Source organism: Phragmites australis, chromosome 8, assembly GCF_958298935.1.
Source record: "Phragmites australis chromosome 8, lpPhrAust1.1, whole genome shotgun sequence".
Lineage (NCBI taxonomy): Eukaryota > Viridiplantae > Streptophyta > Magnoliopsida > Poales > Poaceae > Phragmites > Phragmites australis.
Genome location: NC_084928.1, coordinates 19,692,075 through 19,713,683, shown reverse-complemented (window position 1 = coordinate 19,713,683; position 21,609 = coordinate 19,692,075). Strand labels below are relative to the sequence as shown.

At 48.7% G+C, this 21,609-nt stretch overlaps 1 protein-coding gene across 1 annotated transcript; it reads right to left on the bottom strand.

Moving 5' to 3' along the window:
- Positions 1–340: 340 nt before the first annotated feature.
- LOC133927642 (aspartyl protease family protein At5g10770-like) lies at positions 341–20,867 on the bottom strand. Its single transcript, XM_062374088.1, has 3 exons — positions 20,666–20,867; positions 581–1,334; positions 341–518 (listed from the first exon to the last, which is right to left on the bottom strand). The coding sequence occupies exons 1-3, from the start codon at positions 20,865–20,867 to the stop codon at positions 341–343; spliced, it is 1,134 nt and encodes a 377-aa protein (XP_062230072.1).
- Positions 20,868–21,609: the final 742 nt, after the last annotated feature.

The window sequence follows — 21,609 nt, the reverse complement described above, 5'->3', positions numbered from 1 at the left end:
AGCTTTCGACCGGCCCAAGTGGGGAGGCAAGGGAGGAGCGGAGGTGAAGGATAGGCTCGGCTGGGGTCGAAAGAAAAAGAAGAGAAAGGGAATTCTGGCCTTGGTAAGAAAGATTTGTTTTTCTTCTTTTATGAAAGTATTTTAAAACTTTCCTAAAATTTGAATGGCTCGCCTGGTCAAAAATTAATTTTTCACATAACAAACCCTAATGCTACTACTTAGCATGAATACAACCCATCCAAAATATAACCTAAGTTAAATATTTAATTTAGAAAGTAAATTTATACCTAGAGTTTTGAGACAAAGTTTAACACACTAATTCTAAGGAAAAGATATATTATTACGCCTGCGTAGGGAGGCAGAAGAGGATCGTGCTGGAGTCGAGGAGCGTGCCCGTGCTCGTGAACACGGTCGGCGGCACCGGCAGGATGAACCCGCCGATGTCGATGGAGACGAGCTCGACGAAGTAGAAGGACGGGTGCTCCGACTTCTGTATCATCGCCGTGTACTGGACCTTGCTGGATACCGGAGTCGAGCCGATGGTGAGGTACCCAGGAGTGTCCGAGACGGCAAGCAGTACGAGAAGACGGTGCCAAACGATGCGGCGGCCTGGGAGGACAGGGAAAGCTCGCCACGGCCGAGGCCGATCAGCCCATCAATGTTTCCGAACGAACCGAGATTCTGCTGTCCACAGCCGAACGCAAAGCCGGGGAAGGTCCGCGAGGAGATTTGCGTCAGCATCTCGTGGGACAGGACGCCGGAGGTGGACGAGCCGTCGCCGTACTCGACGTTGTAGAGGCATGTGGTGCCATTGCACCTTCCGCCGGCGGCCGTGCACTGGAGATGGCCGCAGGGGACGGCGGCGTAGGTGGCTGACTTGGTCGGGTCGAAGATCGGGTCGTGCTGTTCGTAGCAGTGCCCGGAGCAGGGCAGGCACTGGATCCATGACACGTCGCTGCCGGTGTCGAAGACAACCGCGGACAGCCGGGCCGGCGTGCCGAAGCCGACAGTGACGACAAACTCCAGCGTGTTGAGGTCCGTCCTGGAGCTATCAGGGACTGTAACGGCCGGCGCCTCTGGCGGCGGCGCCACCGGAGGTGACGAAATCGGAATCCCAGGGACGACCAACGGAGCTGGTGCAAATGGGATCCAGGGGTTGGGGTTGGCCGACGGAGCTGGCGAGCTTTGAGTAACGGATGACAGCCGGAGGAGAGTGCTTAGCCGGTCTATGTCGTGGATGAGAACGTCGCGCCCTATTGCATCGGCAGAGCCGCAACATTTTGGTGGAAGGCCGCAGGCAGATGGGATTGTGAGCTTGTTGCCGGAGGTTGTCACTGTGCATCATTTGCATGCAATAAAGACAGTTAGGTGATGGTATCAAATTGTCAAGGATGACGAGGTAAGAGATTACTAATTTTTCTAGTGAAAACGTTCACACTTACTAAAAATCATTGCCAGGATTTTAAAAACTTGTTGAATTAGGTTTTAAGGATTGTTTGTCAGGTCAAGATTAATTGTTCCGAAATTGTTGAAGTAATTTTCGAAAATTATTGACAAGTTTCAGAAATTATTGAACTAAGTTCCCAAATTGTAACCAGATTTTTAGAATTTGTTGAACTTTTTTTATAAATTGTTGCTTGATTCTCAGAAATGGCAAGGGGGTGTGCGCCATATAACTGTCGGGTGAACATTCGCCAGATAGAGCCTTATAAAATTTATCGAGTAGTTACCTTCCAAACCTCAGGCCAATGGAGATGCATGCATGACCCCTGAATTCTAAGACCAGTGTAATGTTTATTCTATATATAAAGAAAGAACTAACCACACTATGATATACTGCTGAGATATTTTTCTTTTGAAGCCTGGTACTGTAAAGATTTGTCAGGCAGAGCAAATCCACCATGAATATATTTTCGAGTACATAATTTTGCTACCTATAATGAAAGGGTTGATAACGTTCTCTTAATTTAGGGACATTATTCAACCTATTTGACAGGGAACATACCAGGTGGAAACCACAAATTAAATGGAATCATGAAACGTCGTAAATCATGTGTAGAAGTTTAAAAAATTATAAAATAGACCATGTAAGGGGAGGTGTGATATCATACAACCATACAAAATCTCAAGATGAAAAATGATTTTTGTGTACGATATGGAATTGACAAACACGAAGACATACAAAAGTTCAGGATGCATATACACCTTTTGTTTTTGTCCTTTCTTTTGCTATCAATTTCATATCATACAAACAAATCTAATTTGATCTTGAAATTTCCCATGATTGTATAATATCATCTCCCTACATATGATATTTTTGAGAGTTTACAAAAAAAAACTATCCATTCTTTACGTAATGGCTTTTCATGGTTCCGCAAAATTAGTGGGTTACACCTTATATTTCCCTACTCGGCCAAGAGAGTAGGATGGGTCAAAGCATGACCATTACGTTCAGCAGAATACCCAGCTGAACCTAGTAGCCCAGTTCGGCCTGGTCGAACTGGCCTAATAGCCATTTAGTCTCAAACCTGGGTAGCATGATGTCAGCCCAAAATGAAACCGTAGGATCAAGAGTGGTGAATAGAAGGGTGAAATGGTGTCTTGATAAATTTCTTTCGAAATCGATTGCCTTCTCCTAATTACACCCAACGCACCTCAAAATACATGAGCGGAAGCAAGTAAAGAGAAAGAAAGAAAATAATTGGAAACATGTGACTCAGTGGATGAGATATGAACATAAGATTCCATTTAAGACCATTTCATGATCCTAGTCACAAATAGGTCGTAATTTTGAAAGAAAAACAAGAAGATGGTCACCAGGCAAAGAAACTCTTCAAATTGAAGATCTAGAGGCAATAGAATTCAAGACCCATTACATATGTACGTGTATATCAATTTTATGCCTCTAGCAACAAGAATAATAACTTCCAAAGGTGAAAAAAAAATTAAGCCACAAAACAAAAACGAAAATCAACACAAAAACTGGAAAATTTGCATCAAAAGAAAAGGAACCAAAAGAAGGAGACTAGATGGGATGAACACAAGATCATGTGACAAAATGCACTTCATTAAGCATAGATGTCAGCCCTATTTCGGCAAATTATATAGTTATTTTTTAAAAAAAACTCTAGCCTATAACAAAAACTAAACCTATCCTCTCATCTCCTTGAAAACCTATCACTGGGCTCTCGAAATGGCTAGCTCCAAAGTTGCAACTAGCCCTCTCCCTCTATTTATAGATCTAAGGAGGTTGCTTAACCCTTAAACTTCCTTTTCCCCAAATACTCCTCACTTACAATGGTCTGTCACTAACCACGGGGGCATTTTGGTTCGAATTTTGCTTCATCCGTCGAATGGTTGTGACACCTTCACGACTTAGCTTCGCCGCTATGATGATGCCACGTGCACTCCACCCTTCCGTGGTTTTGAGGCCAAACCGCGAAACCTCTTCACACGCTTCTCAATGTGTGACTCACAGTTGCTTGACTTGACCTCAAGCAAGCATCCCTATGTCAACGCGTCTACTCCATCTTGCGATCTTCACCGCCGATAAGTCTCTCCCGCTCCTGACCCCTCAGGCCGCCTTGTCACTTGCACTGCCCTTCGCCTAACTTTGTCAACACGTCATTTTCATCCTTCCATCAAAGCATTGCTTGACCTTCATGTGCCCAGCTAGGATTACCCTTGACTCCGCCCGACCTCCTTGATCGTTTGGCACAAAGCATCCCGGTTGGCCCCGATCTTCCCACCATCTGCCGCCAAGATGCATCCATCACCTGCACATCATACGGCAAGCAAACATGTTTCTCCAAACCTCCAAACCATCACAAGTTAGTCCATAATCATAGCTCTTAGCTGAAAGCGCATCCCAGAAGAGATCATGAATGCTGGATGGTCCGTCGTGCACACCTCCTAACCATATGAGTCATGGTAAAGCCCATGACGGGCAATGCCTCTGGGAAGAGACTGAAAAGAATCAAAGACTCATAAGTGATAGCGAGAAGAAGACTCATGTACACTAAAAGATGGGCGGTACATGTTCCGAGTGCTCCACTCCCACTCATACCACTCATCTCTCCTACGGAAATGGAAAAAATCATTCAAATGAACCTTCCCCTGATAGTAGGTACAATGGTAAAGTCTCTCGAGAGCTCAGCTACAGGTCGCTCTTGGCCCTCTCACAGAAGCTCTCACATTAGGTTATGGAGCTTTCTTGGGCTGTGGTGCATGTTTCTTCTTGATGGGTTGTGGTATGAGCTTCTTCTTGATGGGTGGTGGTGTGGCAATGATTTTGTACTTCTTAGCATCTAGGGTAGTAGGTGTGGTGAACACAGTCTTACTCTCCCTATTGTACACCACCCTCTCAAAACCCAAATTAAGAGCTAAACCCACCTTGGCAGCACACATCTTGGTCTTGGCTAAGATCAAATTCATTTTTCCTTTGCCCTCTAAGCACTTCTCCACTAGAGAAAGGAGGTACTCATTCTCAATCTTAAGCTTTTCAACTTGCCCTCTAACCCGACTGAGCTTATTCATAAGGATCATGCAGGTGGGACACATTGTCTGCATATCCGTAGAACTGTCAGCACTCTCTAATCTAGACTCTAGCTCCTTAAGGTGCTTGTATTTCAGTTTAACATCCTTTGAAAGCAAAGGGAAATTCGTGCAAGCGCCCAAGAGAGTAGACGTAGACTCCTCCTCAAGGAGCTTCTTCTCGGTAGTCTTAAGACGACTGGCGACTTGAGCATGCACAGTTTAAAGCTCGGCAAGCTCACTCATGATAACCAAGCAACACTCACAATCCTCATCCTCAATCTTGGCCCTAGACCTAAATAACTCAAGTCAGAAGAGATAGACTAATACTTAGTTCCTTCAACTCGCGCACCACTTTCTTATGTAACCTATCCTAGCTAACAAGAGCATCATTCAAGGTATCAACTTAGATGCAAAGCTGGTCGGAGAAAGGCAATACCTCAGAGGGATCAAGTTCGAGGTCACTGTCGTCATTGTTGTCTGCCATGAAGCAAAGGCCGGTGAAGTCCTTAGCCTTTGTCTTGTTCTTCACTTGCGGTTCCTCCTCCTCCGAGCTATCCTCCGAGCTAGAAGAGGTATCGATGTCACTAAGAGCTGCCATGAACCCCTCGAAGTTGCCTTGGCCACCTTCTTGGCCATCTTGCCACAGTTCTTCTTGAAGAATGGCTTGTTGTTTTTCTTCTTGTGCTTGTCGTGGTTATGGTCACAGTCTTACCTCTTCTTGAGCTTGGAGCAGTCCACCTTGAAGTGAGTGGTATCACCACACTCAAACCAAGCACGATAACTACCACTCCTTCAGTCTGAGCGATTGTTGTAGAAGCGAGTGAATTTCTTCACAATGAGAGTAATGTCCTCATCATCCAGTGTGTCCACTTGCTTCTCTATGATAGAAACTAAGAAATACAAAGTAAATTCACTTGGTGAAGTGTTAGCACAAGAAAAACTAGCTCCAGCCTGATTGTCACCATTAGATTCAGAAACCAACACCATGTTCTGAGACAGGGTGTTCCCAAGATCTATCCGAGCTGTCTTGACTATCTTGGTGGACTTGAGCTTGCTGAAGAGTTTATTACAAGTTAATGTGACTTAACTTGATGACTCTTTAATGCTCGAGATTTTCACTTCCTATATGCAACGATCAAGAGCATAGAGAAATTTGATCGCTCTCTCATGGTCAGAATAGGGAAAAACACTAGTTGATCAAAAATTACTGACAATCCTATCAAAGTGAGCAAACATCGCATCTAGAAACTCTCTTGGACCTTGCACAAACATTTGGTATTCTTGGTTGTAAGTGCTTTGGCGTATGGCCTTAATCTTATTAGTGGCTTCATGGAAGACACTTAGAGTAGTCCAGATCTCCCAGGCAGTATGGAGGTGTTGAACCCTATCAAACTCATTCCAACTCGGGCTAGTGAAAAGTATTTCTGGCCTTGTTGTTGGCCTCATACTGTTTAATTTGAACCTAGGTTGTGCAAGCAGTAGGGATCTCATAGTTGGAATTAACTATTTTCCATATTGCACTTCCTTTGCTTAGAAGATAAGCCTCCATTAGCACTTTCCAGTACAAAAATTCTCTTTTATCGAATAACAGAATCTTCTCACTTCTCTCTATGTCGCCTACGGATCACACAGCCGGTTAAGGTCAACAAAGATCAAACTAGCTCTAATACTAATTGTAGGATCGAGAGTGGTGACTAGAGGTGGAGTGAATAGGCGCCTCAACAACTTCCTTTCAAAATTGATGGCCTTCTTCGAATTACACTCAACACACCTCAAAACACATGAGCGGAAGCAAGTAGAGAGAAAGAAAGAAAAGAACTGGAAACATGTGACTCCATGGATGGGATATAAACACAAGGTTCCATTTAAGACCAATCCATGACCCTAGTCACAAAATGCTCGTAACTTTGAAAGAAAAAATAAAGAAGATGGTCATGGGGCAAAGAAACTCGCCAAGTTAAAGATCTAGAGGATAGTGAACTCAATACCCCATTACATATGCATGTGTATATGAATTTTATGTCTCTAGCAATAAGAGGAATAACTTCCAAAGGTGAAAAAATTTCAGCCGCAAAACCAAAACGAAAATCAATACAAAAACTGGAAAACTTTCATCAAAAGAAAATGAACCAAATGAAGGAGACTAGAATGAGATGAACACAAGATCATGCGAGAAATGGAATTCATTAAGCACAGAGGTTAGCCCTATTTTTGACAAATTACAAAGTTATTTTTCTCACAAAAGTTGTAGCCTATTACAAAGTCTAGCCCTATCCTGTCGTCTCCTCCAAAACATATCACCAGGCTCTCAAAATTGCCGACTCAAAGGTTGCAACCAGTCCTCTCCCTCTATTTATAGGTCTAGCGAGGTTGCTTAATCCTTAAGCTTCCATATCCCTAAAATACCCCTCACTTAACTACCTACCACAGGGGCATTTTTGTCTAAATTTTGCTCCATCTATCAAACAGTCGTGACACCTTCACGACTTAGCTTTATCTCGATGCTAGTTTCATGATGATGCCACGTGCATTTCATCCTTCCGTGGTTTTGAAGCCAAATCGCGAAACCTCCTCACACGCTTCTTAAAGCATGACTCTTATCTGCTTGACTTGACCTCAAGCAAGCATCCCGATGTCAACATGTGTACTCCATCTCGCGATCTTCACCGCTAGCAAGTCTCTCCCGTTCCCGATCCCTCGGACCGCCTTGTCATTTGCACCGGCATCTATTTCACTTGACTTTGTTAACATGTCATCTTCATCCTTCCATCCATGCATTGCTTAACCTTCATGTGCACTGCTAGGATCACCCTTGACTTCGCTCAGCCTCCTCGATCGTTCGGCATCAAGCATCCCGTTTGTCCTCGATCTTCCCACCGTCTGCCACCAAGATACATCCATCACTTACACATCATAAGACAAGCAAACATGTTTCTCCAAACCTTCAAACCATCACAAGTTAGTCCATAATCATAGCTCTCAGCTCAAATCGCATCCCAGAAGAGATCGTAAACGCCGGATGGTCTGGTGTGCACACCTCTTGAGTGCCGGACCATCCGGCATGTGCAATCCTTCTGACCCTCAGTCTTGCAATGATCTTTGCAAGAAATGCTCCAACGTTGTCTTCACCCCATCATCGGAACATCTGGCATTTACTTCCATTTTGCCTCAGAATCAAAATTGCACTGACGTGTACTCTCCCTGAATGCCGGACCATCCGATGCATTCAATCTGCCAAGCGCCAGATCATCCAATGTGTTCAAATTCCCTAAACTGAGAGACAAACACGCAAACTCCAAATCCTTTACATCTTTGGTTAGACAAGATCATCATTGCAGTACATATACATGTCTAAGCCATCTTAAGAACTTCAAACCAAAGCAACAACTTATCAATCACTCATCACATATAAACCAAGGCTCATCCTAACTTAATTTCTGAGAAACTGGTCTAGCTGAGTTCAGCCCGAATCTATTATTATCCTTCTTTTTAATTGATAGGCCCAATCCAGTTCAACCTCAGCCCTATAAACATTAGCTCAATAGCTGCACTGGGTTGGACATTTTTGAGAGGGTACAATGATGACACACTACACACACCTTATACTCATACCACACACACATGCGTACGTGTTCATACACACACTAGGATGAGAATGGAAGGCACAAAGCCTCCAGTGCGTGGGAATGTACAGTACCACTGAACACACACGTATGTATATATCCTAGTCTAACTCGGACTAATTCCAGATGCAGCAACTATTAGGGCAAAACCCTGTGAGCACCCGCTCGAGTTTCGCTCAAACGCGGGTGGGCTCAGGCGCACACCGACGCCTTTGCACTGGGTTGGACTTGAGTAGCTATTTCCGGCTCAACATGAACCGGATTATTCTCTTTTTCTGCTTGGCCCGAGTCATGGATGTAGACATGCTACCATTAACATGTTTTTTTTTATAACAAGGTGACGTATTCATAGAAATATAAATACGCAGCCACATACTTCCATGTTTGTAAATCAAGGTGATCAGGATTTCAATCCGGGTAGATGAAGTAGTACCCTGACGCATTCATCACCAAACCGAGAGGTGGCTCACTGCTATCATATTTATTAAGACTTGATCAGACCGGTAGCTCAATAGGAAAAATCAGAATCGACGCCCAGTTCGGTCTAGTTCTCTTAAAATACAATCCATGCATTAGAACCGCGTAAACCCGGCCCAACTAGTGGTTAGCTTAAAATATCATCCGTGCACTAGAACCGGGAAAACCTGGCCCAACCGGTGGTTCTAAAACCGGGTGGTTTTTCCGATCAGCCCGCTAAAAACCATAAATAATGTCATGTGACGGATGGTGGAACCAGGGAGGAGAAATAATAAGCGTGTAAGATTGTGCAGAGTAAGGTTGGAACCCATGATCAAGCATACGGGAGCCAAGTTCTAATTATGATTTGATAATTAATAGTTAAGAATTTAGTAGAAACTTGGTATATCCTAAGGATGGAATATCATCGTACATATATTCACTCTCTAGTATGATATATTTAATAATCGTTAGAAGGTAATAAGGAATATGTAGATATTTCAATTAGTTTATCGTATTCTACACAAAACTATCTTCGAATAGGAAAAATCATCATACAACACAGTTTGGAAAGATTACGTTGGGAACTCCAAATATGATACGACTCTTTGACCCTATTATATAAGGAGGGAACAGGTACGTTGAAGGGACAAGCCAGAGGAAAGCAAGGACAGGAGAGAGTGTGTATAAAAGAGCAGTAATATGAGGTCAGATAGAAACAGAAATAATTTATTTTGATCTACATTCACTGTTATATTCATCTGACAAGACCTTTAGGATTTTAAATATGAGAGGACTCGCTGAGATTTATTGGAGTAAATCTAGACATACCATATTGTAATTATCTTCTCTGAAATTAATCACAACACAATATGTAGGATTACTATCCTAAGAGCACAAATTTATAAATCTCGTGTCACCCTTGTTGGAGCAAGAGTTTGTCTTGCCCTAGCAAGTACGGTGAGAGTTTCTTCTAAGGAGGAGACATAAGTTTGGAGATGAAGTTTTAGAGGAAGGCACACCACGAATATAATGATGGTAGAAAAAATAGGTCGATCTGGGAGGAGTATCACAGCGTGACTTGGTGTTTTTTCACCTGTGTGTCTTTCTGCCGTCTCGCTCCTGTCCTTAGCCCAGCTGACCATGGCTCCTATTTATAGGGCCATGAGTAATTTGGCATACAAGTTATCACAATGTACAAATATCTAGGATTTGACCGAATTACTGAGCCTTATCCCAGATAACTACTTTCTACCCTACCTGAGAGATAAATATCTACCGTGGTAACTATCGTGGTGCCTGCCCCCTGAAGTGTGACAAGCTGGTCATCAATTGGGGCCCAGCGCCGCACTGTCAGGGGTGTTAGGATAGCCTCCATTACGCCGAGGTATCAGAGTGGCATCCACCAACCTAGGCATTTAATACCGGTCACTTCCTTGCAGGCGAAGCATGATCGGTGCTCCCTTTTCGGCAGATCTTACCTAAGGCCTGCTAACTCACCTTGTAGCCTCCAGGAAGCCAGCCCGAGCAGCTGGAGACGGGGGCCTCGGGAGGTGAAGGCTTTGGGAGGCAGGACTACGGAAAGATCGAGGCTTCGGGATGCTGAGGCTTTCGGAGATCGAGGCTTCAGGAGACCTAGGTCTCGGGGGGCCGAGCTTCGGGAGGTTGGGCTTTGGGAGGCTGAGCCTTTCGAGAGGCCAGGCCGGTTAAGCCAACGGAAGGCTTTGTAGGTATGAAGAGGTACTGTGAAGGAGTTCGATGACTTCAGAGGTCGAGCCTTTAGCTGAGGGTCTGGAGATCAAGGCTCCAGAGGGACCTGGATAGTAATCTTCAACCATTATCCTCAGGCTGGCTTATTTCCCCCCAATAGTACCCCCTCATTCTCGGGCCCTGATGTTTCAGAGGGGGGAGAGGATGTAAAGGAAAACCAACCCCAGCCTGGTATAGTATCAAGGATGCCTGATGGAAATTCCCTGTCCTTAAGAAGTTTTTTCGTCGGGAACCGTGGGCGTCAATGGCGAGGCCCAAGGCTGATGGCGTACTGGTGGTGGCGATCTGCTCCGGAGCTTGTTGGAGCTGGCATGCGCGGTGTCGGGACATCGGGCCAAAGGGACATCAATGGAGGTGGTGTACTCCAGGGTCCATGCCGAGGCCGATATAGGCTATCCGGATTCCTTCAGTAATGGTTCTTCTTGCCTTTTGAGGTCGCTAGAGTAGAGGTTACATATACGATTGGGGGACCCTACGCGTTTTCCTGGCAGGATGAGACGTGCCACTACCGCGTTATGACTGTTCAATGCAGGGGGTCGTATAGGGTCTTGTGCCCACGCCCCTGTCTTGCGCCGAAAAGAGTCTAGTTTATTAATGTGACAGGACGTCCGTGCGAGAAAACAAGGCATTCATCATGGAGCGCTGCCACGTGCTGGCGGAACGAATGGGGTATGGCCATGGTCCCCTTAGGCATTCAATGGGGCACACCGCTGCATCGATTCCGTTTCATCTCCCGAGCTTACGTGGTTGCTTGGCCCTCATATAAAGTTGGGGTCACCCGGCTGGATTCTCCATAGCCCTACGAGTGAGTAGTTCACCTTGACTTGAGTATGGCGTCGTCTTCCTCCTTATCCTCTTCGATGCTCTTGCTGGCTTCTTAGAGAGCCGGACCGTTTTGGTCATCGGCAGAGGCACCGGTGGCCACACCGCTTCCATCTCTCAAGGGGAGGTGGCTGCCTGGCGCTCCGGCCCGACCCTTGTCTTGGGAGGCCATGCTCATCGAGATCTTCAATATCTCTGATGACGATGAGGAGATCGACTGGGATCTCCTGCGGGGGGAGAGCGAGCAGGCGTCCGCGGAGACAACGGCGACTTTGAAAGCAAAGGAGGGGGCCGGGAAGGAGAGAGAGAAGGCCCCACTGGTGGCCTCCTCGCACTCTTCTTCATCCTCCAACAGCTTGGGAGCCAGCTACTGTATCGGCTTCCGCAGCGGTAGGCAACAGATGAGGCGCGTACGCCACCCCTATGTGTGGCCCCTGCCGGGACCCATAGGAGGTGAAGGTGGTCTCCTGGAGGGAGTTCTTGGTCAAGTCGTGAGGCATTCATATCTCACGGTCGACCATGGGCTTGCTGTAGGCCCATGGCTTGACTTAGTCACCTTGTACTCTTTCTCACCCTATTTTGCTCTGTCGGGGTCTATCTTCTTTGTAGCAATTTCTGTACTGTCGCTTTTGTATGTGTCCACTGGATATACTAGTTGTTTAATAATATAATATGGACCTTCAGGGATGATCGTATCTCTTTCTGTATCGGAGTGCAAGGGGATCTATCGAACGGGTGACCATATGTGTGTGTGCCTTCGTGCCTTCGAGCCGTACTTCTTTGTCCCCTTCATAGGTGATGGCTAGTTTTTCGGAAGACCGAAGTACCGAGCCTTCGCATAGATCATCGCCGGTTTCGTTCCTTGTGGGGGAGAGGTGGCCTTGGGAATCCGATGGTAGATACGTAGGGTAACTAAGGAGCGTGGGGTGAAGCAGTGGTGACCTCGTCGTTCCCGGTTATTGCGTACTCCTCAGGCTCGGCACTGGTAGGGCCTTCTTCCAAATTTGTTCCAGATTTCCGACACAGCAAAGTCCATCTAGAACCTTTGGAGACAAGCTCTAGAGGTGATCCTCTACCATTCGGGTTCCTTAGCCACTACCCAGCATTGGAGGCGATCTGTTTAAAGCATGGCAACAACGTTGTTGTAGGCGAAGCCAAAGGCTCGATGGGAGAGGTGGTCCGTGACCCCCTCAGCCCTTAGCCGCTGCCCAGCTCTAGAGGTACTATGTCGAGAGCCTGGCGACGACGTGTCGGAGGCGAAGCCGAAGGCTAGGAGGGAGAGATAGTCCACGACCCCCTCAGCCCTTAGCCACTGCCCGGCTCCAGAGGTACTCAGTCTGGAGCCTAGCGACGGTGTGTCGGAGGTGAAGCCAAAGGCTAGGTAGAAAATGTGGTCCGCAACCCCCTCGACCCTTAGCCGCTGCCCAGCTCCGGAGGTACTTCATCCAGAGCCTGGCGACTGCATGTCAGAGGCGAAGCTAAAGGCTAGGCTGGAGAGGTGGTCCGTGACCCCCTTGGCCATTAGCTGCTACACGGCTCCAGAGGTACTCCGTTCCGAGCATGAAGACGGCAAGTCAGAGGCGAAGCCGAGGGCCAGGCAGGGGAAGTGGTCCGTGAGCCCCTCAACCCTTAGCCATTACCCAGCTCCGGAGGTACTCCATCCGGAGCCTGACAATGGTGTGTCGGAGGTGAAGACGAAGACTAGGCGGGAGAGGTGGTCCGGGATCCCCTTGGCCCTTAGCCGCTGCCCGGCTCTAGAGGTACTTTCTCCAGAGCTTGGCGACGGCCTATCGAAGGCGAAGCCGAGGGTAGGGCGGGAGAGGTTGTCCACGACCCCCATGGCCCTTAGCCGCTGCCCGGCTCTAGAGGTACTCCATCTGGAGCCTAGCGATAGCGTGTCGGAGGTGAAGCCGAAGGCTAGGTGGAAGAGATGGTCCACGACCCCCTCGGCCCTTAGTCGTTGCCTGGCTCCAGAGGTACTCCGTCCGGAGCCTGGCGACGGTGTGTCGGAGACGAAGCCAAAGGCTAGGCGGGAGAGGTGGTCCACGACCCCTTCGGCCCTTAATCGCTGCCTGGCTCCAGAGGTACTCATTCCGGAGCCTGGGGATGGTGTGTCAGAGGCGAAGCCTAGGGCTAGGCGGGAGAGGTGGTCCATGACCCCCTCGGCCCTTAGCCGCTGCCCGGCTCTAGAGGTACTCTGTTCGGTGCCTGGCGATGGTGTGTCGAAGGCGAAGCCGAAGGCTAGGAGGGAGAGGTGGTCCGTGACCGCCTTGGCCCTTAGCTTCTGCTTGGCTCCGGAGGTACTCCATCCAGAGCCTAGCAACAACGTGTCCGAGGTGAAGTTGAGGGCTAGGCGGGAGAGGTGGTCCGCGACCCCCACGGCCCTCAACCGCTGCCCGAATCCGGAGGTACTCCATTCGGAGCCTGGTGACGGCGTGTCGGAGGCGAAGCCGAGGGCTAGGTGGGAGGGGTGGTCTGTGACCCCGTCGGCCCTTAGCCACTGCCCGGCTCCAGAGGTACTCCATATGGAGCCTAGCGACGGTGTGTCTGAGGCGAAGCCGAGGGCCAAGCAGGAGAGGTGGTCCGTGATCCCCTTGGCCCTTATCTACCGCAATCAATTTGCAGCCTCTACAATGCACAGTCGAGGGTTCCACTATGTTTCCCATGCCATGCAGTGTGGGCTTTTATTAAATGTCAGTATAATGCTCATAAAATGATGTATGAAATGTGTCTTTAAAGTAGATGGTAGGGTAATGACTTTACCTTTTACCATACGTGTTGAGTCACGCGGGTCATACCTTTCCCTGTATGGAGGGGGATTTTTATACCCCTTTGATCTATTGGTTGCGCCCTTTGGAGGCCAGCGGGTTTCGGTACGGAGGCTAGGGTGCTCTTCCCGTCAAGTCCTTTCAAAACCTTTCCGCTCGGCGGAGTTTTCGAAAAACATCCCCATTTGCGGGGGTTTTTGGAAGTCTCTCCGCTTTGGCGGAGGCTTGGTAAACTCTTCGTGGCGTGAAGCTCTCTGTTTTTGCTGGAAGTTTTGTAAAACTCTCCGTTGTCTGGAGGTTTTTTGATGTCTCTCCGTTTTGGCGGTCTCTGTTGTGCGAAGGTTTTACAAAGTCTCTCTGGTTTGCGGAGGTTTGGTAAAGCTCTACATTGTGCGGAGGTTTTGGTAAAGATCTCTCCGTTTTGGCGGAGGTTTGGTAAACTCTCCGTTGTGCGGAGGTTTTTCCAATTCACTCCATTTTGGTGGAGCTTTGGTAAAGCTCTCCGTTGTGCGGAGGTTTTGGTAAAGCTCTCCGTTTTTACCGGAGGTTTCGTAAAACTCTCTGTTGTACCAAGGTTTGGTAAGACTCTGTTTTTACTGGAGGTTTTGTAAGACTCTCCATTTTTGTCGGAGGTTTTGTAAGATCCTCCATTTTTATCGGAGGTTTTGTAAGATTCTCTGTTTTTTATGGAGGTTTTGTAAGACTCTCTGTTTTTGTCGGAGGTTTTGTAAGATTCTCTGTTTTTGTCGGAGCTTTTGTAAAGTTCTCTATTTTTATCGGAGGTTTTGTAAGACTCCTTGGCATGTATTAATGCCGAAGGCCCTACACACTATCGGAGCTACGCAATACCTTCCAGGAAACCTAGACAGTCTTGCCTTCCAAGTGACCTAGGCATGCTACGCCCATGGTGTGTAGGCTTGTCGTACTCCCGAGGAAATGCCCGGGGTGCACTGCAACACTATCCACCAAGGGTGTGCCCTGGCGTGTGGCATTTATATGACCGAAGCTATGCAATACCTTCAGGAAACCTAGGCTTGATGCACTAGCGGTGACCTACGCATGCTACACCCGCGGTATATAAGCATGTCATGCGACGAGGAATCCTTGCGATAGTATTCCTCAGAGCACCACATCCTCACATCAGGGTAGTCCCCAGATATGCAGCGTCCACACACTATCGGAGCTACACAATACCTTTTAGGAAACCTAGGCAGTCTTGCCTTAGCGGTGACCTAGGCATGCTACGCCCACGGTGTGTGGGCTCCACTGCCTATTAGGGCAAAGCCTACCCTCTGAAAAACCTTTTTAGGTGACTTTGGGTTTAGACAAGCAATGCTTACTAGCACGTGGCCCTGTCACACCTCTGAAGAAGTCCCTCGGGGGCACCGCAACTACATTACCAAGGAAGTCCCTTGATAACCAGCATCTACAGACTATCGAGGTTACACAATACCTTCCAGGAAACCTAGGCATGCTACACTCGTGGTGTGTAGGCATGTCATATAACGAGGATTCCTTAAGACAACATTCCTAAGAGCACCGCATCTCCGCTACCGAGGACATCACCTGGGGCGTGGCTTCGACACCCAAGAATATGTAAATGCCTTCCAGGGCACCGTGGACATAATCTGCCTTCCAGGTGACCTAGGCATAAGCGGCGCCCGTGGTGTATAGGCCTCACTGTCTACTGAGACTACACAATGCCTTCCAGGAAATCTAGGAAGTCTTGCCTTCCAGGTGGCCTAGGCAAGCTACATTCGCGGTACGTGGGCTTTTCACACCATCCGAAGATGTCCCACGGGTGGCACCGCAACATGGTCTATCAAGAAAATCCCTTGATACATGCCAACTACACTTCCGAGGCCGCACAATACCTTCCAGGAAACCTGGGCAGACCCACCCTTAGGCGACCTAGGCACGATGCGTCTGCGGGAGTGTAGGGATTTTGCATGGTTATACTAGCTAAGTTTTGCAGTCTACTGTTGGCAATAAGAAGCTGATTGTAGTATAAAGCATAGTTAGGTTATATAACTATTCATGCTAAATGAGCATGTAACTTAAGTTCTACTTCTTCTACCTAGTGGCTATCTATTTAAAAAGACTTCTAGCAGTAAGGTTGAAGGCCTCCAACATACTCTAACCTTGCTGTATGAAAGATAGACCACTAGGTAAACTACTGATAGTTAACAGTAGGCGTACCTTTGTAGAAATAAGGCCTCTATTGTGAGGCTTGGAGGCCTCGAAGCTTGTGGCTAGGCCGGGAGAGGTGGTGCATGACCCCTTCAGCCCTTAGCCGTTGTCCGGCTCCGGAGGTAATCCGTCCGGAGCCTGGCGATGACATGTTGGAGGCAGCGTCGAAGGCTAGCCGGGAGAGACGGTCCTCGACCGCCTCATCCCTTAGCCATTGCCCGACTGTGGAGGTGATCCGTCCGGAGCCTAGCAAAGGCATGTCCCCAACTCAGTTCTTGTTGCTAGATATAATACCGTTGGTAGTAGGGTTGGTAGTGACGGTGTAGGGTTGAGGGGCCAAGGCCCGGGAGATTGCCCCAGGCCTCTGAACCCTGCGTCATACTTCGCCGGCTCCTTCTGCGGCCATTTATTCTGCTTGCCTTCCGAGGTATTCCTCCCGGAAGGTCATGAGGGCGCAGCAGTCGTTGGTGTTGTGGCCGCGCCCTGGTCCGTGCAGGATCCACCCGTGTGCCTCTGGGGCACCGGAGCTTGGAGTTGTCGTTGGGGTCACTATCGAAGGTGGCGTGTTCCTGAGCCTGTGGTTTCCCCAGGGTCTCCTTCCCCTTTGGGAGGCCATCGAGGCTGCTCGGTGAAACGGCTTTTGGAGCGGAAGTGGTTTTGACTATGCCTCTCTGGATGAGGTGGGCATCGGGTTCCCTGCGCGTGGTTGGCATTGCGAGGACAGCATCAAAGGCGCTGGCGGGGTCTGCACACCCCAAAGCCCTGCATCTCCTTGGAACCCTCTTTCGCCTGAAGGGCCCAAGGAGGATGCTGGCTGGACACACTTTCCGAAGATGTTGGCTCGCTTGTGGTATCCCACGTGTTGTTGAAGGGGATACTTTGGGACCAAGCTCAGGTGGGAACACTCTTGGGTTGGACTGCCCAGAACCACTGGAAGGCAGCCTGCTTGGCTGTGGCTTCTACCACATCCTCTCCTGAGGCAGTGAGGTCTTCGTTGTGCAGAGGCTGGAAGGCCTCCGCGTCGTCTGGAGTTCCTGTAACTACCCAGGGTTCTAAGTTGGCCAAGGTCGGAGGAACGCCATCCCACACGGCAACGGGGCTGGAGCATGCATACGGTGCATATGACTGAGACAGCCATGCATATGGTTGCATGCCTGCAATGGTGGGTATGGCGGTCTTGGCTAGCACCTTGGTGGTTTTCCTGGTGGATTCCTACCTCTGTTAGCACTTCTATGTTCCAATCCCCACGGACAGTGCGCTGTTGGAGCAAGAGTTTGTCTTGCCCCAACAAGTATAGCAAGAGTTTCTTCTAAGGAGGAGACTCAAGCTTGGAGACGAAGTTTTAGAGGAAGGAACACCACGAATGTATTGATGGTAGAAAAAATAGGTTGATCTAGGAGGAGTATCACAGCGTGACTTGGTATTTTTTCACCTACGTGGCTTTCTGCCGTCTCGCTCCTGTCCTTAGCCCAGGCGACCATGGCTCCTATTTATAGGGCCATGCGTAGCTTGGCGTACAAGTTATCACAATGTACAAATATCTGGGATCTGATCGAATTACTGTGTTTTATCCCGGATAACTACTTTCTACCCTGCCTGGGAGATAAATATCCACCATGGTAACTATCGTGGTGCCTGCCCCCTGAAGTGCGGCGAGCCGGTCGCCAATTTCGGCCCTGCCCAGTGCCGCACAAAGCCTCCAATGCATGGGAATGTGCAGTACCACTGAACACGCATGTATGTGTATATCCTAGTCTAACTCGGACTAATTCCAGATGCAACAACTGTTAGGGCAAAACCCTGTGAGCACCCTCGTCGAGTTTCGCTCAAACGCGGGTGGGCTCGGGCGCACTCCGGCGCCTTTGCACTGGGTTGGACTTGAGTAGCTATTTCCGGGTCAACATGAACCGGATTATCTCATTTTTTGCTTGGCCCGAGTCATGGATGTAGACATGCTACCATTAACATGTTTTTTCTTATAACAAGGTGACGTATTCATAGACATACAAATACGCAGCCACATACTTCAATGTGTGTAAATCATGGTGATCAGGATTTCAATCCTGGTAGATGAAGTAGTACCCTGACGCATTCATCACCAAACTGAGAGGTGGCTCACTGCTATCGTATTTATTAAGACTTGATCAGACCAGTAGTTCAATAGGAAAAATCAGAATCGACGCCCAGTTCGGTCTAGTTCGCTTAACAAAAACGGAGAACTTTACAAAACCTCCGATAAAAATGGAGTCTTACAAAACCTCCAACAAAAACAGAGAGTCTTATAAACCTCCAGCAAAAATGGAGAACCTTACAAAACCTCCGACAAAAACAAGGAGTCTTACAAAACCTCCAACAAAAACGGAGAGTCTTACAAACCTCCAGCAAAAACGGAGAACCTTACAAACTATCTGACAAAAACGAAGAGTCTTACAAAACCTCCGCAAAATGGAGAACTTCACCAAACCTCTGACAAAAATGGAGAGTCTCACAAACCTCCGGCAAAAATGAAGAGCTTTACAAAACCTCTGACAAAAAAGGAGAGTCTTACAAACCTCCAACAAAAATCAAGAACTTTACAAAACCTCTAACAAAAATGGAGAGTCTTACAAAACCTCCGCACAATGGAGAGCTTTACCAAACCTCCACACAACAGAGAGCTTACCAAACCTCCGGCAAAAATGGAGAGATTTACCAAACCTCGGCACAATGGAGAGCTTTACAAAACCTGACAAAACGGAGAGCCTTACCAAACCTCCGCCAAAATAGAGAGACTTCCAAAACCCCCGCAATGGGGATGATTTCCGAAAACTCCACCGAGCGGAAAGGTTGTGAAAGGACCTAACGGGAAGAGTACCCCGGCATCTTGAAGGCAAATGCCTCCATACTGAAGCGATATGAAACCTGCTGGCCTCCAAAGAGCACAGCACATAGATCAAAGGGGTATAAAAATCCCCTTCCCTACAGGGAAAGGTATGAATCGCGTGACTCAAACACGTATTGTAAAAGGTAAAATCATTACCCTACCATCTCCTTTAAAGACACATTTCATACATCATTTTAGGAGTGTTATACTAACATTTAATAAAAGCCCATGGTTCGTGGCACGAGAAACATAGTGGAACCCTCGACTGTCTATTGCAGAGACCGCAATTCATGGCCGTGGCTAAGTGTAGAGGGGGTCGCGGACCACCTCTCCCGCCTAGCCTTCGGCTTCGCCTCTGACACACCATCGCTAGGCTAGAGACAGGGTTCCTCTGGAGCCGGGCAGCAGCTAAGGGCCGAGGGGGTCGCGGACCTCCTCTCCCGCCTAGCCTTCGGCTTCGCCTCCGACACATCGTCGCCAGGCTCCGGATGGGATATCTCTGGAGCTGGGCAGCGACTAAGGGCCGAGGGGGTCGCGAACCTCCTCTCCCACCTAGCCTTTGACTTCGTCTCCAACACGCCGTCTCTAGGCTCTGGACAGAGTACCTCCAGAGCCGGGCAGCGGCTAAGGGCCGAGGGGGTCGTGGACCACCTCTCCTGCCTAGCCTTCGACTTTGCCTCCAACACGCCATCGCCAGGCTCCGGACGGAGTATCTCCAGAGCTAGGCAACGGCTAAAGGCCGAGGGGGTCGCGAAACACCTCTCCTGCCTAGCCTTCGACTTCATCTCCGACGCGTCGCCGCCAGGCTCCAAACGAAGCACCACTAGAGCCAGGCAGTGGCTAAGGGCCGAGGGTGTCGCGGACAACCTCTCATGCCTAGCCTTCAGCTTCGGCTCCGACACACCGTTGCCATCAACCCGGGCACTCGCTAAGGAACCCGAAGGGTCAAGGACCACCTTCAGAGCTGATCTCCAAAGGTTACAGATGGACTTCGCTGAGCTGGAAATCTGGAACAAATTGGGAAGGAGGCCCTACCAATGCCAAGCCCGAGGAGTACGCAATAACCAGGAACAACGAGGTTGCCACTGCTCCACCCGGTTCTCCTTAGTTACCCTCGTATCTACCACCACCAGATTCTCGAGGCCACCTCTCCCCCAGAAGGAACGAAATCAGTGATGATCTATTCAAGGGCTTGGTACCTCGGTCATCAGAAAAACTAGCCATCGCCTTCGAAGGGGACGAAGAAGCACGGTTTCAAAGCACAAAGGCATGCACACATACGGTCACCTGTTCGAAAGATCCCCTTGCACTTCGATACGGAAGCAGACACGACTATTCCTGAAGGTCCATGTTATATTATTAAACAACTAGTACATCTAAGGGACATATACTAAAGCAACAGTACAGAAATTGCCACGAAGAAGATAGATCCCTATGGAGCAAAACAGGGTGACAAAGAGTACAATGTGACTAAGTTAAACCATGAGCCCACAACAAGGCAATGATTGACCATGAGACGTGGATATATCATGGCGTCACCAAGTACGCCATCCTGGTTACCGCCCTCACCACCTACGGGTTCTAGAAGGGGCCACACATGGGACGGCGTATGCGCCTAATCTGCAGCCTGCCACTACGGAAACTGAGACAGTAGCCGACTCCCGAGCTATTGGAGGACGAGAAAGAGTCTGAGGAGGTCGCCGGTGGGGCCTTCTCCCTCACCTTTCCGCCCTCCTCCTTCGCCATCGGCTCCACAGACGCCTGCTCGCTCTCCCCCCACCGGAGATCCCAATCGATCTCCTCATTGTCATCGGAGATATCGATGATCTCGATGGGCATGGCCTCCCCAGCCAAAGGTTGGGCTGAAGTAGCGAGCAACTACCTCCCCTATAGATACGGAAGCGGTGTGGCCACCGGCACCTCTGCCGATGACCGAAACAGCCCAGCTCCTGAAGAAGCTGTTGAGATCATCGATATCTCCGAAGAGGATAAGGAGGAAGATGATGCCATACACAAGTCAAGGTTAACTGCTCACTCATGGGCCTATGGAGACTCCAGCCGGGTAACCCCAGCTTTATACCCTGGCCAAGCAGTCACGTAGGTCTGGAAGATGAAGCAGAACCAACACCGCAGTGTCCCCCATTGAATACCTGGGGGGACCGTGGGCATATCCGGGTCATTCCTCCAACACGAGTCAGCACTCCATGACAAATGCCTCATTTTCTCGCACGGACGTCCCGTCACATTAATAACCCAAACCCCTTTCGGCGCATGACAAGGGTGTGGGCACAAGACCCTAAACGACCCCCCGTATTGTCTAGTCAGAATGCGACAGTGGCACGTCTTATCCTGCCAGGAAAACGCGTGGAATCCTCCAATCCCATACCAAAGGAATCCGGATAACTTATATTGGTCTCAACACAGACCTCGGAAGTACACCACATCCATCGACGTCCCTCTGACCCGAGGTCCCTACACCACGCATGATAGCTCCAACAAGCTCCGGGGCAGATCGCCACCATCAGTACGCCATCAGCCTTGGGCTCACCATCGACATCCATGGTTTCTAAACGAAAAAACT